The sequence below is a fragment of the Cucumis sativus genome, unplaced genomic scaffold (genome assembly GCF_000004075.3).
Source record: "Cucumis sativus cultivar 9930 unplaced genomic scaffold, Cucumber_9930_V3 scaffold72, whole genome shotgun sequence".
NCBI lineage: Eukaryota > Viridiplantae > Streptophyta > Magnoliopsida > Cucurbitales > Cucurbitaceae > Cucumis > Cucumis sativus.
Window position 1 is genome coordinate 165,981 of NW_022279564.1, and position 12,211 is coordinate 178,191.

Consider the following 12,211-nt stretch of genomic DNA (forward strand, 5'->3'; position numbering starts at 1 on the left):
TCATGATGGGTCTCTTTTTAATGGAGATTTCTGACATGGTTATGGAAATTTGATCCTCGAGGTTGGGAACTGAACTGGGTTTGTGGATATTGTGAGATTTTTTTTGAAGAGTTTATGGAAATTTCTTACATGGTTTTGTGGATATTGTGAGAGTTTCTGAAGGATTTACGGAATTTTGATCCTTAAGGTTGAGAACTGAACTGGGTTTGTGGATATTGTGAGAGTTTCTGAAGGGTTTACGGAGTTTGATCCTTAAGGTTGGGAACTGGACTGGGTTTGTGGATATTGTGAGATTTTTTAAGAGTTTATGGAGATTTCTTACATGGGTTTGGAAGTTTGATCCTTAAGGTTGGGAACTGAACTGGGTTTGTTGTTATTGTGAGAGCTTTTGAAGGTTTTATGGAGGAAGGACATCCAGACGTGGCTGGGAAAGTGGTGGTTGTCGCAATTAAAGCCACCTCGAAGGAAGTTTCTAAAGCTGCTCTCGTTTGGGCTTTGACGCATGTTGTTCAACCAGGAGATCATATTAAGCTCCTTGTGGTTATCCCTTCTCATCAATCAAGTAAGATTCATTTACTTTTATGCGACTTGTTAACGTCAAACTGGATTAAATTCTTTGTGTAAGTTCTTGGTCCATTATGATGGAAAAGAGTATATAAGTTTTCATACACGTTTTGATTGCATTTATGATGTCCAGATGAGATGCTTGTGAAATAAATGTTCGTCTCAGCATTTATTTTGAGTAATAGTAATTGTTTCTTTTGGGGTTCTTAAATGTCTTCCTATTTCCTCGCCAATGACTTCAAATCTGTGAAGAGCTAGATCACTCTTTGAATTCCTCGGAATCAAATGCTCAAGAAAAGATTATCACCTAAACACGAGGATCTTTAGTTAAAATGAGATAGGAATTTGCAACTTTTTGAGAAAATTTTACAAAATGACTACCCCACTGATGATAATGTCAAAATATTTGGTTGACCAATTTATTACATTCAACTATTTAAGTTCACTACTATTGTGTCTGTTCTGTTCTTTCTGCCTTTCAATTAATCTTTTTCCCTCTGATGTAAACGTTTTGACGGGAAATTTTATCTTTACAGGTATGTGGGTTCGGGGGTTTTCTCGACTTACCAGTGATTGTGCAATCGGTCATTTGAGAACTCATTCAGGAACTTTTTCCGATCGGAAGGATGACATTGTGCATTCATGTTCTCAGATGGTGCATCAGCTTCATGGTGCATATGACTCACTGAAGGTCTGTTCAATAACTTGCTCCTAAGGGTGATTACGGCCTTTGATCTTTATTGTCTACAAATCCTTAGGTTTTGGGATTTTTTTTGGCAGATAAAAGTCAGAATCAAAGTTCTTTCAGGCTTGGTTCGGGGTATGGTGGCTACCGAAGCTAAGAAAGCTCAATCAAACTGGGTGATATTGGATAAGTAATAGATATAATGTAAAATTTGTCTCTATTATAGGCATCCATTCATATGAACTCTGTGCATTTAGGCATATGAGATGATTTCATATTACGTAGTTGCCGATGCATTTGGATTCTTCGTTTTATAACTTTAAAGCTTTACTTTCCCTTTTCTTTTGTCTCCCACTTCCTCACTCTTGGTTTTTCACAATTATGGTCAGGAATTTGAAAGATGAAAGGAAAAACTGTTTGGAAGAGCTGCAATGCAATGTTGTTCTTATGAAGAAATATCACCCTAAGGTTCTTCGTTTGAATTTGATGGAATCCCTAAAATGAACACTAGAGAAGCTTGGATATCATCACATGAATTAGACGTTTCTCAGAAGTGCCTTAAAAGCTATTTTGATGAACCGATCATGTTTACAGCTCCTGATGTGACTCCTGACAGTACTCCTGACGTAGAGTCTCCTTTTACCGTCACTGATATTGGAACATCATCAATATCGAGCTCGGATGTGGGCAGTTCGTCCTTGTTCTCTGGGATTTGTGGAAGCTTGAGAAATGATTCCAGAACAGCTGTCGACAGAGGGAGAAATATGTCTGGATCTGAATATGATTCTGAAAGTGAAAAGCAAACTCCCTCAGTTTCATATTTCCAGCGTTGTATGGTTGATATTATGAGTTCCCGGCGTAAATTCCAGCAACATGCAATGGAAGAATCACAAAATGCTCATCATAGACCTCCAGCTCCAACACGTCAAGGTCTGGTAAAAAAAATGTCTACTCTTTCTGTAGAACCTAGCCATGATGTGGCACATCGGAGTACTGATATTAGCTCAAGCAGAAACATAAGGAACACGGTATCATTGTCCAGAAAAGCACCTCTAGGCCCTCCTCCGCTATGTTCTATGTGCCAACACAAGGCCCCTGCATTTGGGAATCCTCCTAGATGGTTCACTTATGCTGAACTTGAAGTTGCTACAAGTGGCTTTGCACAAACAAATTTTTTGGCTGAGGGTGGATTTGGGTCTGTGCACCGAGGCATCTTATCAGATGGACAAGTTGTTGCTGTCAAGCAATATAAACTGGCTAGTACACAGGGAGATCGAGAATTTTGTTCAGAAGTTGAGGTCTTAAGTTGTGCCCAACATCGAAACGTAGTGATGCTTATTGGATTTTGTGTGGAGGGTGGAAGAAGGTTACTTGTTTATGAATATATTTGCAATGGATCTCTTGATTCCCATCTTTATGGTAATACCCTATTTCAGAATATCTTCTGGTATGGTTGTAATGGAACAGCCTGTGATTCATTACTACACATAAAATCACATAGGGAGCCCAAATAATGTCAGTTTTAGCGTCTTTATTAGTAAATCATCTTTTCGAAGTTCATGGCGTCTTTGTTTACTTGATTGCTTCCCTCTTGTAGTAAATCATGTAGCTTCAGCTTTGGTTTGATGACCTATGCCCAGTCATATTAACTCTGCCATGTCCAATCTTTGCAGGAAGAAATCGTGAACCATTGCAATGGTCGGCACGCCAGAAAATTGCAGTCGGGGCTGCTCGAGGATTGAGATACCTTCACGAAGAATGTAGAGTGGGCTGTATTGTGCATCGTGATATCCGTCCAAACAATATCCTCCTTACTCATGATTTTGAGCCACTAGTGAGTCAATGCTCTCTCTTTTCATTAATCCTTAGCTGTGTTGTATGTGATTTGATGTAAGAGAATCAGAATTTTCATGGAGATTTATCAAGTTAAGCATTGATTATGAGGTTTTCAATTTCCGGCTTCCCAAAATTCTTACTTGTCAGTGTCACAGCCAAAAAGGAAATGGAGAAAATGCCATTTACTCTAAGGATGCATTCACATTTTTGTATTAACATAAGATTTTCTGTTCGTTTCCTTCCGAACAACCCATATTGATGCACAAACATTGACTAACTGTCAAATGAGAACATTTCGGAATTGTGTATTTTTGGGCTGATGTGAAAATTTGCTTTTGAGTCGTAGGTTGGAGATTTTGGGCTGGCAAGGTGGCAACCGGATGGTGACCTAGCAGTAGAAACCAGAATCCTTGGGAGATTTGGGTAACCATTTCAATCATGTTATTTCTTTCTTTTTCATTATACAAACTAGCAATCCAAAAATTAAATTGCAACTACTTGTGGTTGCTTAGCTACCTGGCTCCTGAGTATGCACAGAGTGGCCAAATCACAGAGAAAGCCGATACATACTCATTTGGCGTTGTCTTGCTGGAACTTGTGACTGGACGCAAAGCAATTGATTTAAATCGTCCCAAGGGCCAGCAATGCCTCACTGAATGGGTAAGTCAGTCTCAGAAGTGGCTAAGTTAGTAAAACCATAGGACTACAACTTACTTGCCTTACCTCAATGCCAAATTATTCAAGTTCCTTTCCTTTTCTGATTCAAATTCGTGATTTCCGATTGATTTTCTTTGCATTTCATGTTGGGATCAGGCACGAAACCTGTTGAGAAAAAATGCAATCTCTGAACTAGTTGATCCATGTTTGAGGAACTGTTATTCAGACGAGGAAGTTCACCGCATGCTGCAATGCGCTTCCTTGTGCATAAAGCGTGATCCGTATGTAAGACCGCGTATGTCTCAGGTAACTATATGATATTTCATTCCACAAGCACAAGCACAACCAAAACAAAACAAACACCGATACACAATCACTCTTAAAGCTAAACTTCAATTCATCCTTGAGTTGCAATGCATTCTCAAAGTGTTTTTTCTATCCTTTAACGACGCCTCGATGGCATTACACTTGTTGTAGGTGCTTCGGGTGTTGGAGGGCGACATCGTTCTGTAAAGCAGCAGCCATATAGGAGGCCATGTTGGAAAATTTTGCAGAGTTGTAACGGTATATATATGGTCTGGAATCAACACTAACATGGCTGAAGAGGGATGTTGGAGTAAAGACCAATTTGTCTTCTGAGAGGGTGATAAAAGGAATTCCACTTTGCAGAAAGCAGTTTTTCTTTTTTCTTTTTATTAATTTCATCATTTTAGTGATTATAGCTTTAGTTAATGGATTTGGTTGTAATGTAAATAAGGGGATCAAACTGTTCTTCTGTAACCATAAAAATGTCAAGATTTGGCTTGGGATAGTTCCAAATAAAGTTACTTGTATGATATTGTATGATATGTTAAATTAGGTTGAATATATATATGTCTTGGTCTTCATGGAAAGGTTTTCTTTTCATTTGTTTTTAATTTTTAATTTCAATTTAGTCCAAGTTTTTATAACAATTTTCAAACAATTCATTATTATTGATCAATGTTAATATTGGTTGATGATAAATTTATATGGTATAGTTATTAGGGAATTGGTATAGAGCTAGAAGAGTAAAAGTGTATTAAAACTAAAAGAGCCAATTTCTGCATTAAAAATTTAATTACTTTTTCATAGGTTGATGATTTAATTTTTATATTTCTGACTGTTAATTGTTGAACTCTAAAACAAAATTATAAGAGATTTTTTTTTTAAAAAAAATAACAAATGAAAAATTAAAAGGTTAAGTCTAAATTGTTATTTTTTAATCAAGGAAACTTTAATAGCTACAAATTAAAAAAATTACAAGTTTAAATTGCTGCGATTTTTAAAATGTTTTGGAACTTTGAAAAAAATGTTTAATTTAATTCATGATCTTTAAAAAAAAAAAATGCTTCTTGTACGATCTATGGTTGATTTTGTTAATTTTTTTTAAAGAGAAATCCGGATAACCTTATAAGGTTTTAGATGTGGAGCAAGATATATGTGAAATAAAATGCAAACAACCAACGAGTCAAAACTATAAATAACCAAAATATACGAAAAATAACTTTTGAGTAGGTCATGCCACTTTTTTCACAATTGAAATTGTGAATTAATCTTGTCATAACTAACTTATTTAGTAATCTAGTCATCTAAAAGTACAAATCACTTTACCATTTTGTTAATGAGTTAGTAAAATCTAAATAGTAGGATCAACAAACTTTTTAAAAGTTTAAGGATTAAATTGTACAAAATGCCTTATTTGTTAAGGTCGACCATTCAACAAAACATGGATCGGTAGATTGCTGGCAAGTATTAGTTATGTGAGGTGTGAGATGGGTCGTTGAGTGTGTTATCAAGAGGACAAGGTCAGGCATGGCACTATGATTCTATGGTTCATTTGAAAATACAAAAATGAATTGAACTGCTCACAAGCCAAACATGTTTGATGGTATTAATGAGGTTGTTTGATTGGGCCTGTGTTGCTAATGGATAGCCCCGTGGAGTCATGTCAATCATAGCTATTGGTTCCTCCCCTAATGCAGGGATGGTGAATGTGGATGCTTGATTAGAGTGATTCTTTCAACGTGGGAGTTCTCCAAAGTGTGAGGGCTTAAACACATTTTTCTATATCATTCGAATAAAGTTTTTAAGGGTCATGCGCATGAATTCGATTTTACACTTATGGATATTCTTCGTGCTTGTATGCTCATGGTCCAATCAAAACTTAAACTTATTAGTACTTACCATTGATTTTGTTAATTCTTTTAACTATTAGCTCAAAACTTTGAACGTGTTAGTTTTTCTTTTTGTAATCATATCGAAAACTCGATTGTAGATAGATAGGTTAGTTGCATGCTGTTGAGTTGAGCATACCTTCTTATGTGCAAGACTATCAGATGTGTTGGTTTAGAAAAATTTTCAAGGTAGTTATCCTCTAAAGATAGTCTATTTTGTGTTGTTGAGTTCATTGTCTAAAAATCTAATCAAAACATTTATATTTTAAAAAGCTTATGAACTAAAGTCTAACTCTTAGGTCTGTGTTTAAGTCGAGTGTTTAATTTAGAAAATAAATTGTTTGAAAAAGTAAAGTGTTTGAAAGTTTTCCTAAATTTAAACATATTTTTTTACTTTTAAGAACCAAAATAGAATAGAATTTAATTAGTTTTTTATTTAACAAAAGCACAGTAGAATTAATAAAACTTTTTATTGGGTACCAAATGCGAAATATTTTATGGGGAGAAAGATTTTTGTTGACGTTGATCTTACGAACCAATGTATCGGACATAGGTTACAATCCAACGCTCTCTTCGTTGAGTCTCCGGCGACCGTTTCTGCGTCAGAGAGGACTCAATACTCCCTCCGTCTCTCTCAATTTCCCGCCGATGCATTCGTTATTCAAACCTCGCCGCTCATTTTGCTCCCTCAATCACTTCTATCGCTCCTCAACTTGTTCGTATCTCTTAAACTCTCTAACTTTCCCTCTCCCTTCTCTTCATCTCTTTTGCTTTGTATCGAGCTTGTAGCTTGTAGCTTTTCTTTTTCTATGTCGCAGTCATTTCGGGAGACGCAACATCGGAAACTACAGTTGGAAGAAGCTCTACGCTCATCCATCCAACTGCTGTCGTACATCCAAATGCTGTCATTGGCGAGGTTAGTTATCTATTTATTTATCCATTTTTTCTTCTGCAATGACTTTTATCGTATTCTGATTCTAATTTGTTCTCTTTAGTTGAGGATCTGGTCTAGTGTTTGAGTGTTTCAGGATTTTGCTAATCTCTCATTCTCTCCGCACTTGTGTCTCTTATTAGTGCTAAATTGTGGTTCATTAGTTATTAATTACCGAATGTCACTTTCGTTGGACTGTTCATGTGAACATTTTCCTTAACTGCGGTATGTGTTGTATCTTTTGAATGCATTGGGAGGATTCAGTCACATGAATGTCGACTCGACTGGATATTCACTACCTTTGGGCTGAGAATCTAATGGTGTTTTTGTAACATTTTATGCTTCATTACGCGTTTATATTTAGTATAGATTTATCATAATTATCCATGAAAATAAATAATCACTTCAAAATTGCATAAATATTCTCATTTTTTCTTAAAAATTTGAAGATGCATTACTTTTACATATTTTAAAAGTATATCTCATGAAAATTATGTAAGAATAAAAAATGCATAATAACAAGAGCGAATTTTGTGCATAGTGTTAATTTTAACCATAGTGTGTTATGCAGTACTTGTGTTATATACATCATAATTCTTAAATATAAATGATATATTGCTGTCGTGAAACAATTTAGTAAAATATTGATGGTGTATAGGCCAGGGAATATAGTATATTTACACTCCAATGAATAAAAGATCAATATTAATAGGGCTTGTAAATTATATTAATATAAATGGATGGCCTTGTTAGAACTTAGGAGTTAAGGGACTTATTACTTAGTTGTCAAGTAGTGAATTTAATGATGGGTTTTCATTCTTGCTACTAGTTTGTAAATAACTCAATTAATTGTTCTTCCTTATGTTGCAGGATGGGTATATTGGTCCATTTTGTACTGTGGGAGCCTTTGCAAAGCTGGGAAATGGTTGCCAATTGTATCCTGGGAGCCACATTTTTGGGTGTACAGAATTAGGGGATCGATGTGTCTTGATGACGTGAGTTTTAGTTTTACTAGACATGTTTTCTTTTGTGATGCTTAGGGTGAATTACACAACTTATCTTATTGTGTTTACACTACAAAATATGGTCAGGCAGTGGCGCTATAGTTGGCGAGGACATTCCTGGTCGGACAGTCATTGGGTGTAATAACAAAATAGGTCACCATGCAGTGGTTGGCATTAGATGTCAAGACATGAAATATAAGGTAAATATTTCAATTTTACGTACATTTTCAGAATGCTCAGTTGGATAGATTCAAATCTCCTTATTCTTTCTTAATTTTATTCATTTAGCATATTGTTATTATGATTTTTTTCTGAAACTCATGCGTTACATTTTTGTTCCTTAAAAAAGTAAATTTGATAAAATAAGATAGAGTCAAAGGAATTATGCTGCTGACAAGTGAGTTAACTTCCTAGTAGATTTTTCATTTTAGTATTTAGCTGCCTTATCGATCATGTTATGTGGTACTTGCCTTGTATAATGATTGATAAAATAATGTTTTGGAAGCTGAAAGTGAATGCAAATAATGATCAATGCTAGAATTGGGTGGACCTGACATTTATCCAATGCTTAGCTGAACTAGAGAGAGAGTGCAGATGGTTCTATGATAAACATTCTTTATATTCTGCATTTCTCAACCTTCTGATCTGTTGTTTGTTTTACATACTCCACACTGTCTTTCCATTTTCTTCTTTGCAACAGGTGATTAAGACAATGCTAACTAACTTTTTGTTCAGATTTTCTTCTCGTGCCTATAGTTTTTTTACCACAAGTACTTCTTAGGGCCTGTAGCGTATTCCTTCATGTTATATCATTGTTATCCTGAAGATTGCTCTTCAATATTTTTTTTTTTAAAAATTGAGATCTATTTCTGCTTTTCTGCTCATGAATGGGTGTTAACGGATCAGTTGACTTGATTGCTTTAATTTTAATGTTATCGGTAACACATATATGCATTCCTGTGGTTATGATCAATGTTACTGGTTTAGCTTATATATTGTTGTTAGAATCCATGGTGACTATTGTGAAGGAGGATAGTTGTTCTAAAATGACATTATTTCCCATGATTTAGCCAGGGGATGAATGTTTTCTTGATATTGGAGATAACAATGACATAAGAGAGCACTCATCAGTCCACCGATCTTCGAAGTCCAGTGATGTGACAGTAAGATGAGCTTGGCCTAAAGAAACTTTAAATATTCTTTGATTGTTAGAATCTGTTTCATGGCCATAGAAGTTACTTTTTAATCCTGGAATGTGAAATCAGGCTATTGGTGATAACAATCTCATAATGGGTTCCTGTCATATTGCTCATGATTGCAAGATTGGTAACAACAATATTTTTGCAAATAATACTCTTTTAGCCGGCCACGTTGTGGTGGAGGTTAGACGTCCTTTAATCATTATCTTGCATAAAGTAACATCTAGTGTTGTTAAAGCTATATTTGACATTATGTTAATTTAAGTGCTCTCCTTGTAGGACTATGTTCACACAGGAGGCACCACTGCTGTTCATCAATTCTGTCATGTTGGTTCTTTCTCATTTGTTGCTGCGGGTTCAATGGTATTACCATTTTTCATTTGTGTTTGTCAATATGCACTGATTATTTTGTTTGGAACTTAATAAGCACAGATATGATAAAGTACAAACATCAGCACATCATTTTTTTAAATATATAAAACACGGACAGAACAAGGACATGAATTGTGAAAATATAGATTGTTTAAAATATATATCATTACGATATAAGATAATTAAATTCACAGTCAATGCATTTATGTGCTTAAGAGATTCGTTTGATATATCTCACTATCGCAATTTATTATTTTTAACATCTTCGTGTCTATTTTGTTTTTACTTAATAAGTACTCAATGCATGTCTAAAAAATGTTGGACCTATTTGATAAAGTACAACTGATATCTAATACGTCTATTGCACTAACAAGTTTTCGATACTTGTCCGACAACTATTCGACACTTATTGAACATGGACATGTTGGTAAAACTGAAGTGTCCGTGCTTCAACATTGCTCAACTTTGGACTGACACATGATCCTGTCAGAAAGGAGAAAACTATAATTATGCAATATCTCTGAAGCAATGTGCCTTGCATGCTGATCCCAAAGCAAACTAATTTGTTTGGTTCTTTACTTGAACATTTGAAACTATTTGTAAAGAACAATACATAATAAAGCAGTTTCTTATATACAAACGCAATTTCATTTAATAATATTACATGTCTTAGGTTTCACAAGATGTCCCAAATATATGATGGTGGGGGAGAAAGACCAGAACTACGTGGGTTAAATCTAGAGGGACTTCGGCGCAATGGATTCACAGTGGAAGAGGTTGCAATTTGTGCAATTTCATTATGATGATTTGCAAATTACTTGCATAATTTAATAATATATATTTATATATGGAAGGGCTTACCATATATTTTGTTCAAGGATCCAGATCATTGGCTTGAGATCTGCATACAGGAAGATATTCATGTCTACTGATGCAAATTCTGAAGGGTTGGAAGAACGTCTCAACGAAGTGGTATTGCATATCAAATTCGACCCCTCAGTCTCATACAGACATACAACCTAAAGTTCGTTTCATTTTTGCAGGAACAGCATGAAAAATTGGCTCACATATCTTCAGTTCGTTCCATGATTCAGTCAATTCGTGCATCATTTGAACAAAATCGTCGGGGCATATGCAAATTCAGACTATGGAGTAGCTCTTAAGTAAGTATGTGCTCACCTGTCTAATAAAAAAGCTATTTTCCCTTCCTGAGCATCTTGCAAATTATTCTACACCTTGTTCCTGAATATAGAGGCAACAATCTAGACCGTTTGATCTATAGACGATTTGATCCTAATCATGCAATTAATCTTCTGATTATCAAGCATTGGTTTCAAAGTTTCACTTTGTAAAAATGAATCAGGGCGCGTCGGAGCTCAAGCTCTCGGGAAAAAAATACTTTCACTTGTTATAGATGTTAGTTTTCTCTTCTGGTGTCGTAGTTTGTACAATTTTGCTCTAATAGTTGCTGCCTGATTATTATTGTCTCCACCAGATACTGTTGATTGGTGGAGTATTCAAGAGTTGTATGACATTTGTAAGATCGTTAAGGTCAGTGACTTTCTAAGCATCTAAAAAGTAATTTCAAACAAGCCTATACTCTAACCATCTAAAAAGTTATCATACACACACACACACATATATAAGTTCTTGTATGGGTGAATCCAAGTGTGTAATGAGGGAACCTTTAGTTTTTCCTACGACTATTTAATGGTTGTTTGGGGTGCTTAGTTGAGTTAGGAAGTTTGTGTGGAGTTATGAAACATGAGGAGGGAAAAAGAAAGAAGGAAAGATAGAGTTCTTTAATAAATGTACAAACTTCAATAGTAAACACTCTCAAAGTTTTGAGTTATGTGTTTCCCTCACCTTCTCTCTTTGTGCCTCTTCATCTCTACCTTTATTTTTTTCTATCAAAACTTGAATGAAGTCAAAGAAAACCCCTTGAATTTAATTTTAGACAAGAAATCGTACTTTGAAATTCAATTGTATAAATACAATTCTTCATTTTGGACCAACTTTCTCATTTAAATCCAATCAACTCTGAAGAAGAGAAAAAAGGAAAAAAAAAAAAAACCATTCAACCAAACAGATTTGACTATTCTAATTCTACATTATAAACAGATGGTATATTCTCTTTATATATTCCCTTTAGAAGAAGTTGCATATGAATCTTCTGATGAGAATACAAAATCTGGAGATACTGTGGATAATTTCTAGGTAATTACCACAACAACAAAAGAATGTGAATGTTCTTCTTAACTCTTGTTTGTTTGTTTGTTTGTTTGTTTGTTTTTTCTTTTATTTTCCATCTCTCTGATTTCTAAATTTTATCTTTTGAATTTGCAGGTCAGCACCTTGAAACATGGAAATTAAAAGGAAAGGAACTCTTTAGCTTGACCAACCTAAGGTTTTCTTTTAGGTAATCTAAAACAATCTTTCAAAGCTAACACAGCCTCTGACTTTGAACTTTGTTTTTTAACAAAAAAGAAGTTTAAAAATGAAAAGAAAAAACCTAATTCCGTGTCTACCTACAAGCCTAGTTTGTCCTAGGTTTCAACATGTTACACATTTAGCTCTTAAATTTTGAGTTTGGTAGTGTTATAATTTTACTTTTTAACATATGTTTGAATTTGGTACTTAGATGTTATGACATGCACTTTTAGAATATTGTTTGATTCAAGTAGTTTGAAAAGTCCCTTGTTCAAGTAGTTAGTGAGTCCTACCACTAAAAAATATTAATTTTATACCTTATCAACTCCTTTCACTGA

The 12,211-nt window shown here is 34.8% G+C and overlaps 1 protein-coding gene and 1 pseudogene across 1 annotated transcript; both read left to right on the forward strand.

The window, feature by feature from the left end:
- LOC116406193 lies at positions 1-4,635 on the forward strand (annotated as a pseudogene).
- Positions 4,636-6,408: 1,773 nt separating this feature from the next.
- LOC116401674 (probable acyl-[acyl-carrier-protein]--UDP-N-acetylglucosamine O-acyltransferase, mitochondrial) lies at positions 6,409-12,211 on the forward strand. Its single transcript, XM_031889881.1, is given in 12 exon segments — positions 6,409-6,652; positions 6,756-6,853; positions 7,739-7,863; positions 7,964-8,072; positions 8,943-9,035; positions 9,138-9,254; positions 9,351-9,434; positions 10,117-10,145; positions 10,147-10,219; positions 10,329-10,415; positions 10,487-10,606; positions 11,790-12,211. Coding segments are annotated over 11 exon segments (1,167 nt in total). The 5' UTR covers positions 6,409-6,420; the 3' UTR covers positions 11,790-12,211.